Raw genomic sequence first — 21,282 nt, 5'->3', positions numbered from 1 at the left:
AGCCCATTTCTGACACTCTGGCTGGCACAGCACAAAAACCGTATTTTAAATCAATTTAAGGGACGATATTTCCATTAAAGTTGGTGGTTCGCTATTTTTTTGCAGTCTCACCCCAACTTTGTAAACCCCTCTGCGCTCAGGGATTACTCCACGGAGGGTGTGAAAATCCACTTTTCCTAATAAATTCCCTCAAAACACCCCTAATTTTAGCGGCTCGATTACAGGGGTGGCCCATGAAAAATAAACATTTAGTTACAAAAGCGCTCTGAAGTGCTTAATCACCCCAATGACTTTTCTGCAAAGCAAATAAAAATAAACATTGTTACCCAGCCCAGCACTTGAAGGGTACTTGTGAATTGTCTGAGAATGCAGAAGTGGCCGCGATTATCTCGCCATCAATCATTAATAGAATAACAAAAGGTGAGGAGGGTTTGAGGGACTCTTTAACGAGGGCAGAACTTTTATTTCAACAAGCTCATTTACACAATAGCTGCAAGTTTGCTTCCCCCCACCCCTCCTCCGGACAAACCTGTGGCCCTGGATATCAGAATTAGCACCTAAATAAACTGAATAAATCCCAGGAGTCTTTAGGGAAGCGATTTGGGCCTGGTGACACAAGGAATAATTTGATTTTTTTTTTTTATTTTGGTGAGCATGCCAGCGCTGCAGCCGCTTCTATGGAACACCAGGGGTGGTGCATAGTTCATAAAAAGGCTAAAAACTGCCAGAAAAGGGAGAAATCACAGTCGTGGTCTGAAGTTATTGCAGTGCAAATTTAATAGGAGCAGTGCTTTAATGAAGTGGGAATGAATCAAGAGGTAGGCGCTCTCCTCCTCGATGGCAAGAATTAAACATCGCTTAAAAGCAGCTCCAGCTGAGCTTCGTGTTTGAGATCTCAGGTGCACGAAGGAGCCAGGGCTGGATGGAGCTGGAAGAGATTTCAAATGACACGGAAAGAGTTTCAAAGTTCTGTTGTGAGAGGCTGCTTTTTGTGGGGTGAGCTCTTCTTTCACCCCGATCTGAATTTTAGTGACTTTTAGTGACACAAATCCATTTTTAGCTCGCTGTTCAAGGTGCTAAGGGGGTCACTGAAGAGCAGAACGTTGGTGTTTCATGGAAATAAAGTGCATTTTTCTGCTCCTGCTCCTTCTGAAAAGCAACCTCGAATTGTATGAGTTTATTTATTTCCCAGGATTGTCAAAAAAGCAACCAAAATTTATCCCACCGATGGAAGTGACCAGGAGAGAGAGACACTTCTGGAGCAACTCTTTCATGGTCTCTTTACCGTCCCCCTTTTTTTGTTTCATATTATGCAGTTTTTAATACAAATAATTCTTCTATTCCTGAAATATTTCTGGCCCCACATTCCCCTCCAAAGCAGTAAAATCAGCATTTTTGTGCACCACTCAAGGCTAGCAGGTGTTCTGACAGAGCATTTAAATGAAGAAATGGCATCCTTTAAATATTTTTTTTTAACAAAGCAGATTAAGATGATTTTTCAAGTTTGCAAATCACTCCAACAACATCCTCTGTCATTCCTCAGTTCTCCCCTCCAGGTTATCCAAACTCCAACAGGTTTTTTTTTGCCTTTTTACTGCAACATGATGGAAGTGAAAGGTGCTAAAATGAATATTCTGAGATCATTTTCACTCACACACGAGCTCATGCACGGTTGGGACATTAGATTTGAAATCTATTTACAATTTTACATATTTTACAATATATAGTTCATCTTTACAGCTACAGAATAAGTTCAGACTAAACATTGGTACCTTTTTTTCCTGCTGGAACTTGGCTTCAAGTTAAACTAATTATTAAAAACAATTAAGTGCATGCTTAGAAGGAAGCTTTCAGGAGAGATGTCAATGGACTAGTGTTGCTTAAAAATTACACCAGTTTGTGTAGAAAATCGAAATTCAGTTCAAAAAACCCACCAAAGCCTAATAGAAATCTACTGGACTAAAATAAATACAATTCATTACACTTAACCAAGAAAAAAAAAAAAAGCAAAAAAACCCAAAATTACCTTTAAAAATGTACTGATTTAAGCTCTTTTTGTTTTTTTTTTTAAGCCTTAAATTTCCTTCCCCTCCCAACTAGCTGAGGATAATTATCCTGCATAAACCTGAGGCTGCAGTGGTGGGGGCAGCTTGTCATTCTCCACGTTTTCAGAGTCAATGGCTGCTAAGGCTTGACTTTTTGGTTTTATTTCTAAGGGATATTTCTCCACAATATCTTCCACCTCCTTGGTGATCCCATCAGTCCAATCAATGAGGTCTTTCTCCAGCTTCTTGGCTTCACTGACAATTCTTTCCTGTCTCTCATTCAACTGAGAGAGGAGGTCTAAGCTTTTGCACATTTGCTTCACCCCCAGGCACACATCAGGGGAGAAACTGTCAGATTCCTGCTTTTTTGGGGAGGTCTGACCCGTCATGAAACGATCAAAATCTTCCTGGCTCAGATTTAAAGACTGAGCATCCAGTTTTTCAATGAAGGCCACAGCACAGCACTGCAAACAAAACAGAGAGAGCATCACTGCAAGACTGGAATCACCACAGACTGGACTGTATCCATTTGCTATTCCTTACCCTCTTCTTACACCAGAAACTGATTTTTTTAATATTTTTTTTTATGCCCTAAATGAGCTTTTCCAGAAGTTAATTTTATCAGACACCTCATACAACTCTTTCCTCTCCCTAAAAGTTGGAAGAAATCAAAAATTGAGCTGCCAAGGTACGTTCCAGACCTCAGGGTCTCTGTGTTTGGGAGGTGAGGGAGCAGCAGGAACATGTCAAGGAGACAGGAGCAGTGTATTAATATTTAATTATCTGATCTGCAGATTAATTAATTTCCTAAAGGAAGGAACGTCAAAAACCCAGCTCACTTGGTGGATGCTCTGCTCCTACTGAAATCAACTTTTAACATTCCAAGCATTTCATCCAACTCTGTAATTTCCCTCCAGGATTCTTTATGATAAAATGCAGAGCACACCAAGAAATGCCTCTTGGAGGAGCTGTAAAAAACCTGTTTACCTCCACACACAAATGGCCTGATTGTGCAGGGCCTTCAAGAAACTCCCCTGGGCTCAAGGAGGGGACTTTGCATCTGGAACATCTGCACAGCCCAAACTCAGGGCTTGGGGAACAGAAAGTCCTGACCTTGCAGGATAAAAATACACCCAAGTCTTAGCATGAGACTTTGCAAACCAAGGGTTTAAGGCTATAAAATAAGAAAACAAAGCTCTGGTTTGGACAGCAGAGAAGGAAGAGAGAGGGGATAAAACTGGCTGTACTCTTAAGTAACCTCAACCACTGCTTGAGGATTAATTTTAATTTATGGTCCCCTTTGCTGGCAATTCCTACCTCCAAAAAAAAACCCCAAACCTTGCTGACCAGCCCCACCCCTCCTCCTGCACTCACCAGGTTGGTGAAATAATATCCATCCTCCCCAGTCATCAGCCTGCTGGGGTTGCAGAAGCGAGTGATGTACTGGATGTTGGACTGCAGGCGAGGGGGGTTCCCCTTCAGCACGATGTAAATCAGGGTGGGCAGGAAATCATCAGCAGAGGCTGGCTCATTCTTGGTGATTTTGATGGCATTGAAGATGTGCTTGCTGCACTTGGTGATGCAGGCCAGTTTATCCCGAGGGACGCGCTTGGAGTCCATCTCAATGATGTCTGGGAGGGGGAAAAATAGAAAAAACATCATTCAAATTGTATTCATCAGGCACTGAGTAAGCAGGATCTGCTGGGTAATTTTGATATTGCATCATTTCTGTCTGTGGGGAAGTGTTTCAAGTAGATCAGACAAGCCTAAGCACCTCAGTGTGGAAAATTATCCCTGCTCCAGATGAAATCCCAAACCCACAAAGATTCCTGCATATTTAACAGCCTGGAGCCCCCCTGATGACAGCAAAAATAACCTCAATAAGTAAGAGAGATGAAATTCAAAGCTGTAAACATAGAATTCCTCACTCACAAACCTGTAATTGCCTTTACAACCATGTCAGAGACTTCTGGGATTTCCTCGCTGACAGGAACACACAGCATCTGGGGAGTCACCCAGTGCAAAGCCCTGGGACAGGAAACAAAGGGTTAAACTCTTCAGTGCCATCCAGGTGTTTGAAACCAGCTGTTTCCTGAATTCAGGGCACAAGGAATGCTTTGTGTGATCCAGGCATTATTCCAGCCATAAACCAGTTTATTCCACTGAAGTAATTTATTTTCAGAGAAAGTACTTACATATTTAAAAATTTTTTTTGGCTGTGATTTAACAAAAGCAAATTTTCTCAGTCTAGTGGTTGTCATTATCCCACCTATTAATTCATTCTGTCTTTTAAATAAAATGGTTTGAACCCTTAACAAGCCATTTTTTCTGTGCACAGCACGAGGTTTTTTTAACATGGTTGATTCAGAGCTCATTTAGGAATTTGTGATTACTCAATTATTTTTCCTTTCGAGCCTTACCTGATCCTTTTTTGAACAGCAAGGTCTTTCTTCTCATCATCAGTTGTCTCAGGGCAAAAAACATATTTATACTGTCGAGTCATGATGTATTTCTCAACCTCATCCATTGCCTTCTCCACTTTTTCAGGGGGCACTGAAAGGGACAAATCCCACAAATGAAATATTCCAGGGCTCTTTGGAAGATTTAATCCCAATATCATCGAATTAATATTACTCATTCAAGCCAACCTGAGTTCATAAATGGATATGATGGGAAATAAAAATAAAATGGCCAGAACTCCACTGAGAGTTTAAAAGAAAGCTGTAAAAACAAATATTTAGACAGCAAAATTTCCTAGAGGGAACAATTCTAATTCTGGTACCAGAACCTGTTCCCAGCATTTCTAAAAGCTGGGAATGCTTTGCTTTAACAGAAAATTCAGGAGGCTTTAGTTTCACATCACTGCTTTTGGAGCAGGAAGATGAAAAAGAAGAACTTGGTACCTTTCCAACGTGTCTGCAACCTGTCTGCTATGTTTTGGTAGAAGTCCTGGGCACATTCAGATTGCTCCTCAATGCTTAAATCCTGCAAGAGAACAAGGATTAAGTGTGAAGAGCTGGCAGCAACACCTCATGTTTTGTTTTGGTTTAAGAAGTGTCCAGCTGCAGTAACAGTCTGAGAATGCAGAGGTGTCATCAGATGTGTTTATAGTGGCTCAATTTTATTTAAAAATAGGAGAAGCCAACACTGGCTCTTTAATGTGTGAAAGATTTACTGAATAAATGGATTAGCACAGGTGCAATGGCTTTTTCCCCTGAGGAGCACTGACAAAATAACTCAGACTAAGCAACATGTTTGTCCCTATTTAACCTCTGATTTTTTAAAAGACAATTTATAGTCTATAAAACCCCCAAGAAGATCAATTATTTGAAGGAATATCTCTACAGCAGACATTTCTGATGATAAAGTTACTGTGAAATATATTCACAGTGATATTGGTGAAAACAACACTGGCTTTTGCTAACCAAGCTCCTGAAGAACTTAACAGAGGTTTGAAGGTTTAAAATTAACTTAATTGAGGCAATTTTAATCATTAAATGAAACAAAAAATTAAAAATAAAATAAAAAATAAAATTAATAATATTACTTTAATAATTACTCATTATTTTAAAAAGTGTGGGGAGAATTTGATTTCTGAATTCTCTAAAGCAAAAAACTTGGACATTTTCCTGAACACAAGTCCCAGTTCTTGCTGAGATTGGATTTTAGGCCTGGTTTGTGTGTAGTAAAAAATCCCATGTTTTGAGAAGGCTGAAATAGGAAATGAGAACACCTTCAGTGCTTGAAGCCAAAAATAAACCCACGCTGTTCTCACAAACTCTGTGCTCAGAATGAACAGATCTAAAAGAAAAGAAATAAAAGTTCAAGAAGATTTCAAAGTGGAGGGAATGTAAGATTCCATGAGGACTTGTGAGGAGATAATTTGAGGAACTAAATAGGAAAGGGAGAAGAAAGGGGGGGAGGAAAAAAAAGTTGTGCTGAGTTCTGACTCATTCCAACCATAGGTGGCACCACAGACTAATTAATATTTCAAGAACATTGATTTTTTTTTTTTTTAATGGAAAATGAAGACATAACACTTATTTAAAAAAAGCAGCACAGTCAATTTCCCCTTCCCCAATAAAAGGAGAGGGGTGGGTTGGTAATGAATTATCTTTAGAAGTTTTTAGGCTTAAGTTGTCTCATCCCTGGATGTGTCCAAGGCCAGGCTGGATGGGGTTTGGAGCAACCTGGGACTGTGGAAGGTGTCCCTGCCCATGGAACCAGATGATCTCTAATTCCCTTCCAACCCAAACCACTATGTGATATCTCAAAACTCACCAGGTAGTATCTTACATTATTTCCACAAGTCATATTAATGTAGAATATTGCTGAACAGATTAATTCATGTGGGATTTAGTCAGGACTAATTTATCTGGCATGCTTGGGGTTAAGAAGCATGGTCTCAACCAAAAAAAAGGCACCCAGATCTTAATTTGATTAATCCAATCATCTGAAGGCTCCTGCCCCACTCCAGAAAATCCAACCTGCTGGAAGAAGTGCAGCATTTCCTCCCTCTCTCCCCAGTTCCCCCATTTTATTGAGACAAGAGGCATTCAGAGCTCACCCTTTTGTGACTCATGGTGTCCAAGAAGATTTTGCATTGCTTGTAGATATCCTGGCCAGGCTTCTGGTATGTCCTGATGAATTCTATGAACTCCTTGGACACTCTGTCTGTCTCGATGCTGGCCTGCCTGTGGATGGAAGGGCTGGGAGCCTTGGCCTCCTGGATTTCTGCTGGCAAAATTCAGGGCACAGCACGTCAGCTTTTTACACCAATGGATAATTTCCAAATGGTTTTATCATTCTGAGTTATTTTTTTTTCTTTGCAGCTGTGCAGACAATTGGTCATTTATTTCTCAAGCTTTGCCAGGGAAATGCAGGATATTATTAAACACAGCAATAATTATTAAACACATCTCCAGGAAAACTAAGTATCCCACTGAAGTGGAACATTGAGATCCACACCCCCGTTCACACTAATGGCCTTTTTATATTAGAAGTGACTGCAACACAGGGTTGCTTTTGGGTTTTACACTCACTCCCAGGTCAGACATCCCATTTAAGGTTTCCAGCTGGGAATCTGCAGGTTCCTAAAGATAATGGGGTGGTTTCCCCACTCTCCCTGACCTCCACACTCCGTGCACCAACACCTCCCAAGCAGCTCAGGGCAGTTCTGCTCAAGGAACACGCACTGCAAGGTGTCAGAGCTGCATCCATGGGGGGTTTTCCCACAAAAACATCTGATTTTCCAAGTTCCAAGTTAATTGTGCTGCTCCAATACCTTCACCCACCTTTCAGCTTGCCAGCCAACGCTGTTGGAAATGGAGGGATTGAATAGAGGTGGTGGAAATGAACGTGGTGAGAGGCAAGCAGCAGAGAGACAGAAAACATGAAAATATTCATGGTCAGCACGACACAAACACGGCTTTCAACCTGAAAACACTTCACATGCACAGAAATCCTGCTTTCAACAAGCATGCAGAACTCCAAAGGAAAAAGAAAGAAATGGGATTAATATGTTTAAATTGGTTTAATTTGGATTGGAGAGCTTAGTAGGTTTTTTTTTTGGTTGTTATTTGTTTTTAAAGATATTCAGTACTACAGAAAATCCAAAGTTGTGTCACCCAGTGAATACCAAACTCTGCTCCTCTGACCAAAGCTCCACACTTCAGCACAGGGAAAAACTTGGTCAGGCACCATCAGAGCACCTCTGGCATTTCAGTGCCCAGAACAATAACAGGTTTTGCAAATATTTAAACTCCAACTGCAGCAATTGAGATAGAGAGTGCAAATCCAACTCCTTGCTAATTACTCAAGGACACTTTTCCAGAGGGGATTTCCTTCCATTGCCTTTATACCTAAGATTCACTGCATGGTTCCCAAATCCTACACAGGATTCCAGCTGAAGGGTGGCCTTTATGAAATTTGTCACATTTAACATCAGAGAAGCAGAAAGCTTATTTGGAAATAATAAACAAAGAGAAGGGCAGAATTATCAGGTATTTCTTCCAGGATTAATCATTGATCTCATTTCACAGTACAGCTGAAGGTTTATTTACTTACTTCAACAATGAGTTCACTCTTATATAAAAATAATGAGCCTTATTTTACTATTTGACCTTAAGGAATGTGATTATTTCTTCAGTTACAAATTCAAACTGGATTGTTGTTTAGTTACTAGAGAGATGTAGTCAACTGAGGCAGATAAATATTAAGCATTAAAAAGTGAATGTTAATTAGAATGAACTGCCTTTTAATGAGTTACACCAAGAATTACACTTGAGTTACACTGGTAGTTGCAGCTTCACTAATCTCAGAGCTGAAACCCTGACTTAAGGAAAATTAATCTGTACTGATTACCAAGGGCTGCAGGAACAAATGAACTTCCAGCAACAAAAAATCCTCAGGTTTGTCCCCTGTTCTCAGAAAATTCAGTCTAACTAAAAAGTAGTTGATTACAGCCAAGAAATTCCACCAAGTTAAAGAGAGCCCAGCAGAGGAAAATGCCAAAATGCCAGGAACGAGCATGGGAAGAGTTAAGGAAGGATCAGCTTCACAAAGAATAAACATAATTAATATTTAAATCTTTCTACAGAAAAGCCACTTGTCACAGCAGAACAGGAGCACTCCAGGGATTCACTATGGTTGTGCCATGGCCATGGAGCCCAGTCCAAGCACGGAATGTGAAACAGGGTTTGTCACCAGCTCTGTTACACACAGCACTTCATCACCTTCCTGCAATTTAATAAACATCTGAATGTTTCTTTTGCCAGCAGAACAAGCCAGGATTGCAAACAAATAATGGAGGATGAGCTCTTAGAGCTGTTTGCATCAAGGGGTTTGGTGTCCCTTTTGGTTTAAATGAAACCAGTGTCTCCTCTTGATGGGAAATTTTCTTCTTGGTTTATATAAAAAACATCTGGAGACATTTTGAAAATGCCAAAGTTCTTGAAATGCCAACTTCAATAGTTTCAACTCATAATAATCAGATTTGTAACAGCAACTTGGATTTTTTTTTTTTTTTTTTTTATAAAAACACAAAGCAGCACAAGATTTGGCTAATTCTTAAAAAATTTTGGGGTTTTTGTATCCTAATTCTAAGGTGGAGCTCAATGAAGATTCAGCTTTACTCCTATGATTCCCTACCAAAAAGCAAAGAATTCTGTTTTAAAGATTCAACATCACCTCAGGATGCTGGACTTGCTTTTTTTGCCATCTTCATGCTGAAGAGCAAAGTTACAACTGGCACAACCCTAGTTTGTGTTTAGCAAAGCCCAACTAAGAGCCAAGCTTACTAAAACCAGGCAGACAGCTCACCCAGGCTGTGCTGCATTACCTTCAGAAGGGGAAGCCAGTTCCCAGGAGGGAGTAAAAATCTCCTTCAAATCCCTGAGAATGTTATCAGCATTTCTCTCCCTCCCAAGCTGTCCTTGCTTAGGGGTTTTCTCTTGAGCTGCTGAAATAAAAAGGCCAAAGCAAGCAGGGCACCAAGAGTGGGAGTGTGGCAGAACAGGTGGTGAAGGGATAAAAAAAGAAAAGATGTAAAGTGAGAAAAATGAACATTAAAAAAACAAAACCACAGGTGAATGAATGCCTCATGTAGCCAGCTGCTGCCATGCACCAGAACAACTCTAATCAGAAAAATGCTGAATTTCAAATTAGGGAAATGCATGGTCTCTAAGGTTAAGACAGATTAATGTTGCTTTTCCTTCTGGAATTCCTCCTCCACAGCCCAGCATTTCCCAGCTTTTGCCTGTGTGAGCCATTGCTATGCAAAGCCAGCAGTGCCATTCATCACTCCTGCTTGTAACACATTCTGTAGAACAAACAGCCAGCCAGCCACAAACTTGATATTCCCAGCCCACACAAACACTGCCAGCCTCACATTTATGTGCAGCTCAAGGCACCCAGCTCACACATCCCATTTCTTCCTGTCAAAGTGAGGCACTCTGGCAGCATCAGCTGATATTTTATCTCAGGGTTTCTATCACACTCAGACACAGCAGCTTGTTGAGGTGACTGACAGCCAGCACCTTCTCTGTTGCTCTGTCCAGGAGGAATTCCCCTTCCAGCCCTAAATCCTGGTGTGACACCATGGCTGACTCAGGAATTTCACTGGAATGTGTGCCAGAGGAACAAGGAACTTCCCCTCAGCAGTGCAGTGCCACCACCAGGAACACATTTATGCTTTTTAGTGGAAGACCTCCTGTATAATCACATACAAACACAGGTTTAGGCAGGGCACTGCTCCATTTAAGACTGTTTGGCATCACTCACATTTTTCTGTGTTTTCAGTAACAATCACTCTCCAGAAGCATCACTATTCCAACTTTTGAAAGTCAAAGCACAGAGCATTAATCTGCCTTTTAGAACAACACATCTGCCAAAAGCTTTCCGTTTTAAAATGTACAGAAGCATGAAAAGCAAAGGGGAGTTACCCTTCTTAGCTCCTGCTCTGGAGGAAGCAGTGAAGAACTTCTTCACAGTAGTGACCTTTCTTGTTTTCTCATTGGTTTTCTTCTCCTCAAACTTTGAGAAGGTCAGGGACTGTGCCCCTTGGGTGCTCTGGCTGCTGGCATAGGCTTCTTCCTCCTCTCGCTGGAGCCTGGAGTTAGAGAAATACAGGTTTGATTTAAGGGCCTAGAAACAAGACAAAGGAGCTGATTTCCTGTGCAATCACTAATTACTCATTTGACATGTTAATTCTTCCTGCTGCCTATCTCCCTTCACTACAGGACACCCACCCCTTCCCTGCTGCAGTGAGGGAAAGCTCAGGGTTAAATAGTGAGGTCATAAGGGAGAAGACTGAGGTTTAACCATGGTCACCTTCCCCTCGTGTCACACTCTGAATTCTCTAAAGGCACAGGGGAGGGCTTCCAGCAGCAGATTCATTGCCTTCCTCCCTGCCTCACACGGAGTTCCCCAGCCTGTTACCTCAGGCAGTCATTCCCCATCTTAAAAAAGCAAAATACTGTGTCCCAATCTCAGGAGTACTTTGGGAAAGAGATCATTGTTGTCACAATCTGCTTTGGTAAAAAATATCTGCTTGAATGGATGAGGCAAAGTTTGAAAGACCAAGTTTTTAATCTAAGGTAGAGGAGGGCAAACTCACCAATCCTGCAATCTTTTCTCCTGTGTAGGAGGATTCAAATAGGCTACATTCTATCTCCCTTCAAGATGCTGGGAGGCAGAATAATTGTCTTTAAACATCCCTCCAGCTCAGGATGGACCATAAATAGTCTGGGATCTACAATCTCTTGAGGCAAGAATTGTATCTTATCAGTGCTGACAAGCCTGTCTGTTCACTGCAACAAACAATCACAGCTTATCTGTGCCTTTAGCATCTCCCAGCTACTCATTGAAAATTCTTAAAATACCCCACTTTGTTTTAGAGATGATCCAAGACTGGCAGCATAACTATCTGCCCTAATAATAAAGTTTTTATTAACTGCTGAAGACATTTATGGCAGAGGAAAACAATGACTTGACCTCTGAAAACACATCTTCCATTTTCAGGGTCAAGCATTTATCACACGAGGAAAATGAGATTGGTTTGCAGAAAATAAGTGATGAGACAATTACCTAAATTAGCAAAGCTAAAGCTTTGATGTTCTGGACTTGAGTCTGCAGTTGAAAACAATGACCACAGACAAGACTAAAACCAGTTTTTAATCAGCAACTGGAATGCAAAATCATGGTGCTGCCTACACCCAAGAAAATAATTGCCATCTCCAGAGGGTATTTTAATCAAAATTGTCCCTTTAACCCTTCTAACTGCTAGACAGAAATACAGATTTGCATATGCAAATTAGGTCGAAGCATTCATTGGGAGGTTTGGCTCTGTTTACATTTGTTCCTTCCCAGATTGTCTTTTCACCTCTTATACTAGAATGTCATAAATATTCATCTTTGCATCAAAAGGAAGGTTTGAATTCCTGCTGGAAAGGTCAAATTGGGGAATTTGTGATGAACCTGAGCCAGAGCAAACAGGACTATGAAACAGGAGGCAGGAACAGAATTTGGTGGAGTCACCCTGAAGGAAGAAAGAAGGTTCTTTACCGCTCTGCCAGCTCCCAATCCTCTTGAATCTGCTTCTGCCTTGCCTTGTGGTATTCCTCCCTCCAGCACTTGGAGCAAAATCCCTGCCAAGCAGGATTGCCATAGTAACCACAGCCCTTCTTGCACAGCAGCTCCGACTGATCCACGTGGATTCCTCTGCGCTCCGATTTCAGGTTCATTTTCCTCCTGGTGGAAGAGGAGAAGGGTTAAAAACACGAGCGTGGCAGCAGCCTGCTAGAAATCATTTCTTCTGAGGGTTTGCCTTTGGAAAGGAGTCACCTGCCTGAATTATTTAACAGCTCCATAGCAACAAAATGAATGCCACGGGAGGAAGGGCACAGTTACATAACCAGGAGCCCCAAAGCCAGGGGCAGCACGAGCATGTCTTTGTAGGGCTGTGATCCCCACACAGCTCCAGAAAGAGCCCCAGGGCAGCAGTGACAGTCCCACAGCCAGGGGACAAAATCCCAAGGCACATCTTTGCAGTGACAGCCCCACAGCCAGGGGACAAAATCCCAAGGCACATCTTTGCAGTGACAGTCCCACAGCCAGGGGACAAAATCCCAAGGCTCTGCTCTCACCATCACCTTGTTCTGACAGCCAGAGGCACAAAGCAATGGGGAAAAGAAAGAAATAAAGTTCCAAAAACCAACAAAGCACATAGAATATATTGTGATCTGAGACTGTGCCCGCACAGAACCACGCTGGTGAGGGTTTAGGGATCTTTGGCTGCCAAAAGTGTCTTCAGGGCCCAGTGAGGAATCACAGCTGACCCAGCTGGGCACATCCACACATGGCCAAGGCACATCCCCATCTCCTGCAAGTCCTGCCAGAGTTAAACACAGCACAGCTCTGGGGGGTTTATATTTAGTGACTGCAACAAAAAGATTCTCCTGCCCACACCAGCACCCTGCCAAGCCTGTCTTGGAGCATCCAGCCTCCTCTTCCTTTCCTGACAGAAACCATCCCACATTCCAGCTCCCTGCTACTAATGGGAAATGCTGGAGTGATTTTAGGAGGAAACAGCAGCACAGGAGTATCTGCACCAGCAAGGTTAAGGTGTGCACATTAAAATATTGATATTTGGATTGCAATATTGTCAAACATTGACAGCAGAAATAGCACAGCAAGGTTTTGGCCAGTAAATCCAGCCCCTTTCCCTTCCTGCCATTCCAGAGGTGCCACATATGGAAAGCAAGAGGAAAAGGGATTTTCTCAATCTGAAGAACATCAGTAACTGAATCAGAGTTATCATCTTTCCCCCTGAAAATCCACCCCAAACTCTTCTCTGGATCATCCAGCAAAAGATGGAATATGCACAAATGTCACTGAGAGTTTTCTACTACAGGAAGTTACAGCTCTTTTGTTCCAAGCTCAATTATCCATTTTAAAATACTGATAATGTTTAACATTTCCCATTAATATAATCAAGATATTTTAAGCAAAGTAACAGGAAACACATCATTTTTTCTGAAGGGGGAACAAATTAAATATTCCATCTTATCTATGTAAGTGTTAAGATTTCTTCCACTTTTCTATTTTCGAAAGAAACAGAGTTTCTAAAAATAACCTAAAAATAGTTTCATTGTAGAGACATGCATATTAAGGGAATCAATTTCTTAATGACATAATTTATTGCTACATGTTCTCATTTTTATAGATGAGAGAGCAGCTGAAAACTTTCTGAATACTGAAAAGTCTGACAGTCAATATTGTGCTGCTCCAGAGAAAAATGGGGGTAAAACCCCTATATTTTAAATATTTGAGAGCTTTATTTCATTCACATATGCAGAAATAACTGAGAAACACAAATATGTTGCTTTCACAACAATTTTTGGTTTCATTTCCTGACTTCTCAAGGAAGGTCTGTGTGGGAGCCCCTGGCTGCCAACACCTCAGAGCTCAGAAATTAAACTTTCAGCGTGTGTCAGCTGCACAGCCTGGGCAGGAATTGCATTTTGGCAGGATTTGCACACTCAGGCCATTCCCAGAGCGTCACTCATGTCCTTGAGCAACAATTCTGAAAAGAAAGGGGAAGCAAAAGCTGAAACTCTTCACTGATTCAGTTTCATGTCCACTTCCCAAAAGCAGAAGCTGCAGCAGCATTTTGGCCACAGACCTCTATTGCTGGTGCCTGTTTTAGAAAAAAATGCTATAAATATTCATCAAATGTTTAATTGCCATTAATGTGAAGCTGATTCGTCAATGTTTTCAGTGTAAACTACAAAAACACAATAAATAAAAACATTCTCATATCACAAATTTCCCAAAAATTTTACAGGGATCTGTCACCAGAGGAAACAAAACCCTATAACAGAACAGAGTAACAACTCTGAACTGCAATAATTTCCAAGAATTCAGGTGTCCTCATTCAAAAGCACCACATTCCAGACTCTAATTTGAAAATTAAAGGAGCAGAATGAAATACCTGACCCTGCTTCTCTCCCACCCCAACACCTGAGAACACAGCACAGCTTCTCTGCCACTTGGGCACTTCCACTGCTCCAGGGAGGCACAAAAATCCCCTTTGTGCCACCGATCCCTCTGGCACCCTGTGTGTGTACATTCAACTAAAAATAAAGTTCTGCTCAGCAGTTTTGCCCAGAGGGAGCAAAGCAGGGCTGCAAAAAGCTGCAAAGACAAGAGCCCTGCTCTCCATCCGAGTGCTGGCAGTGCCACCAGCCCCGCTGTGGGGACACAGGAGTCACCCTGATGCACAGCAAGGAGTCACATGCTGCACACAAAGCTCAGACTTTCTGCTCCCTTCACGCAGAAAACGCCCTTGCAAATAAAAAAAAAGTTTCCCAGATGATTTCTGCAGGTCAGCATTAATATTTTAATAAAGAGAACAACTCGGGTTTTGATAAAATGAATGTGAGAAAACCCTCATATATTAATTTTTGGCAAGTAAATCACTGCTTACATTATAATATTACATAATAAAACTGTGGTTTTTGGTGCTGTTGAGTGTCTAAAATGCTTTTTTCCCCCCTTTCTCTCCCTCCCACTCCAGCTAAAGGTGATCACTCCTTATCCAACAATCACCTCCTCAGAGTGTTTGCACAGTCACACCTCACATTTTGCATGGTCAGATCTCTTATTTTCACTCCTGCCCTGAATGCATGGCATGCTCAACGCTCACTTCTAACATAATTCAAATGAAAACCCTAAATTTGTTGTTATTCTGGAGTTTGGAGAGCAGGCAACTCCAAACACCTTTACACCACCTGCCCACTGAGAAGTCAGAAGAACATGAGGAAGGTAACAAACTTCCACAATAAAAAAAAAATAAAAATAAATCGAATCCAGAAATACAATATAAGACCAGAAGATCATAAATAACATTAACTACGATTTGGAGAGGTGCTTTGCACCAAACATCCTATTGCATCACCACATCTCCCTCCCAGGAGCAACATTTAATGTAATTTAAAATATATTTATCCACTGCTTTGCTTAGTGAGTGTTTCAAAAGGCTCAGCTGGGAATCTCAACAGGGAAGGCAAGAATGACACCTCACAAACACCATGAGACAGAACCTTCTTTTGAGCATTTCTGTTCCAGGACCAGACCTCATCACACCTTAATAGCTGTGTTAATTAGCAACACCCCTTTGAAGAGTTTAGAAAAAGAATGGGCTCTTAAACTTAGTTATTAATTTATAAAATGCCTTTACTTCATGTTACTTATTTGCAAGCAAAAGCTTCAGGTCTCCTGTTCTCCACTGAAATGGAAAAATGGAAATCACCCAACTCTTTTTTATGATTTTTAAAGAGCACCTCACGGTGGTTGGCTCCCAAGGGATTTATTTGGGATAATCACAGCCTGGAAAGGTGTCCCACTGCTGGCTGTGGACACCAAAATGCTCCCTGTCTTCCTGCCACAAGAATTCCCAGTTTGAACCTCCATGATCTGCATGTCCAGCTTTATTTTATCAAATTCTACTGAAATCAACAGGAAAGGAGGCCTATGATTCATATTAAATCAGATCTATCTGCAGGGCTGCACATCAAAGGTCTCTAATGACAGATCAGATCAGCTCCAGACTTTTTAGAGCATCTCACAGTAGTTTTGTTATGATGAATAAAACCACCAAATCACTGTGGTTTAATTCAAAATTAGCTTTCTACTGGCTTTAATGCAATTTCTTCTGAAGCTCTCAAATACATCTTCCTATCAACATACTTTTCTCACTCTACCCACACTTACATAATTTCTTTTTCTTTTTATTCATCCATTCAGAGCAAAACACCTTTTAAGAAGGGCAATACCAACTCAGAGACTTCTCATCCTTGTCCACACCCCTGAATTTTTTTCCTGTCCAGTCTGTCATCCAAGGAGACAAACCACAGCTCTCCCTTCAGAAGATGGGGAGTCACAGAGTATTTTTCAGGAAGGACAAAGCAGCTGCCTGCCCTCCCTGGCTCTGTAAAGCTGAAACTGAGAATGTCTGCAAACACTGCAGGGTTTCAGTTACCATCACCAGGAACAAAAACCAACTTTCCTGCAAAATATTCTGGCTATGAGCCACTTCACTTTCCCTGTCACACACTTTGAACCACCTTGGAGACAACACAGAGAGAGTTAAGATGCAGGAAACATGAATGAGCAGCAATCATTCCTCCAGGACTTGGGACCTTTTGTAGCTCAAAAATAAATTTAGCAAAATACTAAATTTTCATTTTCACACAGACCAAGTTAGAAAATAACCAGAAAATTCATATTAAATATATAAAATCAGGTATCAGTCACAGCAAGGAGCAGATGCATCCCCAGCTTTTATGTGGTAGGGAAAAAAAAGGGTTCCTCCAACCCAAATCAGTCACCCAGGGCTGATTTAATGCACACATGAAAGCCTAAACTTATGTAACAGCTTCTTTTCAGCAAGAAACACAAGAAATTCTCACAGCACAAAGCCTGCAGACACAGCTTTGGCTTGGGGAAAAGGGTTGGGTGAAAGATGCTTTAGGAGCAGCAGGGATTTACCAGGGGCTCCAACACCCCCAGCTTGTTTTTCTGGTTCTTTTCCATCTCCCTGCCTTGCTTGGAGCAGGCAAAATGATCTGTACCTTTATTATCAGTGCAGATTGTGAGGAGATATCTGCTGGCTCATAAACTATTTACTAGTCCTGGATTGCTGAGGTCACCTTTGAGGGCTGGCTGAAAAGCTCATATTCAAAGTTGAACAGAAAGGTTCTTGCTAAATCAATCAATAAACACCTTCAGTAAGAGCTAATTGAAATCAATTTATAATTATTACAAGCTGTGAAGAGCAGTTTTTAAGTAACTCCACAAACTAACCCTGGACATTAAAGGAGTAGCTTTAATTCTATAATTGAACTTCTATAAATGCGTTCAGTATTGGTAACAACTTAATTAAATGTGTCCAAAACCATAAAACACATATCTGGAACAGGCAGGTTTGGGTTGGGTTGTGGGGATGTTTCGGGTTTGTTTTTCTTTTTGGTTTTTTTTGTTATTGGTTTGTGGTTTTTTTTTCCTCCCTAAAATTAAGTTTTCTCCAAAAAAAAAAAACCGAAAAAAAGTCTTGGCCCAGGCATTAGCAACAACCTACAGCAGCTTTTTCACTGGGCTGAAGCAAATGTGATTCAGCTCTTCAAAAGTCACTCTAGCACTTAATGAACAACTTGAATTCTTCTAATTCAAAAAACATCAAAGTGCCCCAAAGAGTGTTCACTGTGAACTCACTGCAGCTCTCTGGTCACCCCCAGAAATGGAATTTTACAGCAGATACAAATAAAAAGAAAACCAGCCTCCAAACACACAATTCTTACATGAACTGCCGTTGGTTCACATTTTACTGGTGCTTGAATACTCCATCATAATTCAGAACAAGACAGCAGCCAGCAACTTTAATTACTAAAAATAGATTTAATTGTGAGGTAGGTTAGAAAGGGCATCAAAACTGAGGGGTAGAAAGATGGAGTCAAGGTGTATTTTATATTTTGCCAATAGAAAATGTATTCATTCCAAAGAACCACTGACGCAAATGCCCCAAAATTCTGAAGAGCAGCAACCTACGTGTTGAAAGAGTCGTGATTCAGGTGTAACCCCAAACACTCAGGCATGTAATTAGCTAGAGCGTAATTAACCATGAGCTAATTTCCTCCCAAGGAAAGGGTGGGGCAGGATGATCTCAGGCTCGGGAACAGAAAATACAAAAGCCATTAGACATGTTGGGAATTAGGCAAGAAACACTCTCTGCAGCTCTCACACTTTTAATGTGCATCCTTCTTGCAATTATAGGATTTCAGCTACAGCAGTTGTAGGACAAACAGTACAGGCTGCTAAAAAATAGTCCCAAGAAGAGAAACATCAGAGCAGCCACTTCAAACAAACCACAGAGCTGGGACCTGGCATTTGGAGGGGAAATTGAAGCCTCTGCTTCAAACCTCCAAAATCCCAATGGCCACAAGGCTCCAGCTCTCAATTTCCTCAGCTTGGAGTTGTGTTTTCCCTTCAAATGTCAGCACAGGCCTGGGGGAACAGGTTTGGTTTGTCCCCCTGACATCAGTGACCAGGCTGTGTCTCACCATCTCCATGTGACCCACAACTGTGCTTTAAACGAAATCACAGGAAACATCTAAAAACTCTTTGTGCTGCTTGACTGGGAATTCAGGTCAGAATAAAAACATCAGCTTAAACTGCTAAAATCTCTTCAGAAACAGCAGCAACAGGCTCCTCCTACACACTATGTCCTGCCAACCACGCTCACCTGGACACAGATAGAAATTAAGTTGCCTAAAACTTCAGAGAACTTCAAAATGTTTTATACACTTTGTACCTGACTTGTTATAAGTAGCATTATTACAGGGCTTCACAAGCAAAACTTCTAGGTCTAGTTTCAGATCACAGGTAGTTAGTTAATCATGAGAAAAAAAAAAGCCCCAAGCATAATTGGGGATTACACAGCAAGTGAAGGAGCTGAGAAAGGCTGTTCTAGCTTAAATAACACCACAGAACAAAATTAAATACCAGAATCATGGACCATCTTCAAGCTTATAACCAGTTTGTTGTGTAAAGCAGTCTTAGGAATTGGTATAATTAGCTTTATATCCTACTCTCCATTTCTACTGTGTGTTGTTTTGGGCTTTTTCTTGGTCAGCAAAACATTCCACTGAGCTACAATTCCCTTCCTAATCCTCCCTGCTGCAAAAAACACTAGTGTAACCGTGTCCAGAAGGCCAGCACATCCAATTCCTGAGTAAAGCACTGTTCCTGGAAACATCTCGTCCTTCCACGCTGGTCTGGTTTGGTCATTGGTCTCAAAAAAGTGCTGGGTAACTGGAAAACCAAAAGCAGCTCAGTGCAGTCCCCAAAGTCCTGCTGCGGGGAATTTCACGCATCAAAAGGAGTTTCAAATGAGCCCAAAGAAAAAGGTTTGGCAAGGCAATCATGGATTTAAATCACAATCTCCCCAATGCCAGCCTTTTCCCCCAGACCGCTCAAGTGCTGCTAATTCCCAGCACTGGGCCCCACTCAGCCAAATAAAAAAAACAATTTAATTTTGCCTATAAAACCTTCTCAGTCAACCCAATCACCTGCCACAGAGCAGCAGGATTTCAGGCAGCAGTGAGCCAACCCCTCAGAGGATTTCTTTGGTAATTCAAGCACATCATTCATCCCTCAGTATCTCACACCCTCTCTGAGCCACTCCCTGCTTCAAGGGAGCAACCAGAACTCTCCAGTGCCACAAGCAGCGACAAACACCCACAACAGCGTCCAAAACGCACTGCTCAGCATCTTTAAGTATTCTCCAAACTTCACCTGGCTTGACTTAAAAGGACTTTAATCCTCAGCTGTGCAGTGACAAGCCAAGCAGGGACAATACTTACAGGAAAAAAGCCAAAAACTCATTGATCCGTAAGGAGCTCATCAGGAACACAGACTAGGATGGGGGACTATTGGTAAAGCCATCAGTGACACCTGCACCTTGTTAACTACAGGAACAGGCCCAGGGAATTAACTAAAATATGGATAATCAAAATTAGCTTCAGGAGCTGCACATGGAGGAGGGTGAACACCCACAAAAGCATTCAGAACGCACTGCTCCGCATCTTAAAAATTCTCCAAACTTCCCCCGGCTTGGGCATAAAGGACATTAATCCTCAGCCAGGCAGCGGCAATACTTACAAAAAAAAAGGCAAAAACTCCTTGATCCACAGGGAACTCATGAGGAAAACAGGCTGGGGGAACATACTGACAGAGCTGTCAATGCCACCTGCACCCCGTTAGCCACCGGCACAGACCCACTGAATGAAAGTATACATATACATTTAATAAAAATTAGTTTTAGGAGCTGCACACGGAGGAGGAAGGCGGTTTGCCAAGTTTCCACACATGCCGGTGTTTATCCCGGTGTTTATCCGGGCGTTTATCCCGCTCGCTGCCCCCCGCGGGGCCCAGGACCCCTCGCCCAGGCCCAAGGCGGCATCGGGGCCGGTGTGAAGCCCCTCGGCGGGGCGGACACCGACCCCCGACCCTCAGGACGAGCGATATCCGGGGGGACACAGCCGCCTCCGCCGTCCCCGACCCCGGGCGGCCCCGCTGTCCCTCACCCCGCGGTTCTCACCCGCTGTCCCGGGCGGCGGGGCCGGCCCGGCCGCTCCGCTGCGCTGCTGCCGCCGCGGCCCCTCACGGCCCCGGCGTCGCTCGGACCCTCCCTCGGTCCCTCCCTCGGCTCCGGCGGAAGGGCGGGCGGCACCTCCGGGGCGGGACCGAGCCCGGAAGGAAGCGGGGCCCGGCCGGGCTGGGCGGAGCGGCGGTGCTGAGGGGCAGCGGGGCTGGAGCCGCGGCCACAGTCCCTCTCCTCAGCTTTTTGTTATCTGCGCTCCCAGAGGAGCGAATTCCCACACTGCAGCCTCCCTTCCTTCTCCACACCCCGCACCGGCTCCTCAGGGCTCCAGGGCCCGGCCCTGGCCCCACACGAGCACCCCAGAGCTGCCTGTTGGAAATACTAAACTAAGCGCTGCTGTTTCAAACTCCTCTTTCCATGCTCAGTTGCACAGTGTTGTGTGCTGGTTTCCATCTCTTTTTTTTTCTCCCCTCTTTTTTTCTTTATTCTCAGCACGGAGATCCCGCTGTGAGACAGGGAGCCCTTCAGCAGGACAGATGGACAGCAAGGAAATAACTTCAGAACTAAGGGAAAACTCTT

At 42.5% G+C, this 21,282-nt stretch overlaps 1 protein-coding gene across 7 annotated transcripts; it reads right to left on the bottom strand.

Moving 5' to 3' along the window:
- Positions 1–442: 442 nt before the first annotated feature.
- On the bottom strand, positions 443–20,809 carry RABGEF1 (RAB guanine nucleotide exchange factor 1). 7 transcript variants are annotated; one of them, XM_015646793.3, is made up of 11 exons: positions 20,701–20,809; positions 12,108–12,293; positions 10,487–10,653; positions 9,385–9,504; positions 7,340–7,360; positions 6,613–6,782; positions 4,949–5,030; positions 4,466–4,598; positions 3,982–4,073; positions 3,420–3,676; positions 443–2,509 (listed from the first exon to the last, which is right to left on the bottom strand). In XM_015646793.3, exons 2-11 carry the CDS (start codon positions 12,284–12,286, stop codon positions 2,111–2,113), a joined length of 1,620 nt encoding a protein of 539 aa, XP_015502279.1. In that variant the 5' UTR covers positions 12,287–12,293; positions 20,701–20,809; the 3' UTR covers positions 443–2,110. The 7 variants fall into 7 exon arrangements, with proteins under 7 accessions (XP_015502279.1, XP_015502280.1, XP_033374768.1 ...); XM_015646794.3 differs by having other exon boundaries at positions 6,613–6,779; XM_033518877.1 differs by having other exon boundaries at positions 9,385–9,501.
- Between the last annotated feature and the right edge of the window lie 473 nt (positions 20,810–21,282).

Source organism: Parus major, chromosome 19 (genome assembly GCF_001522545.3).
Source record: "Parus major isolate Abel chromosome 19, Parus_major1.1, whole genome shotgun sequence".
NCBI lineage: Eukaryota > Metazoa > Chordata > Aves > Passeriformes > Paridae > Parus > Parus major.
This window is presented reverse-complemented; position numbering and strand designations above follow the sequence as displayed.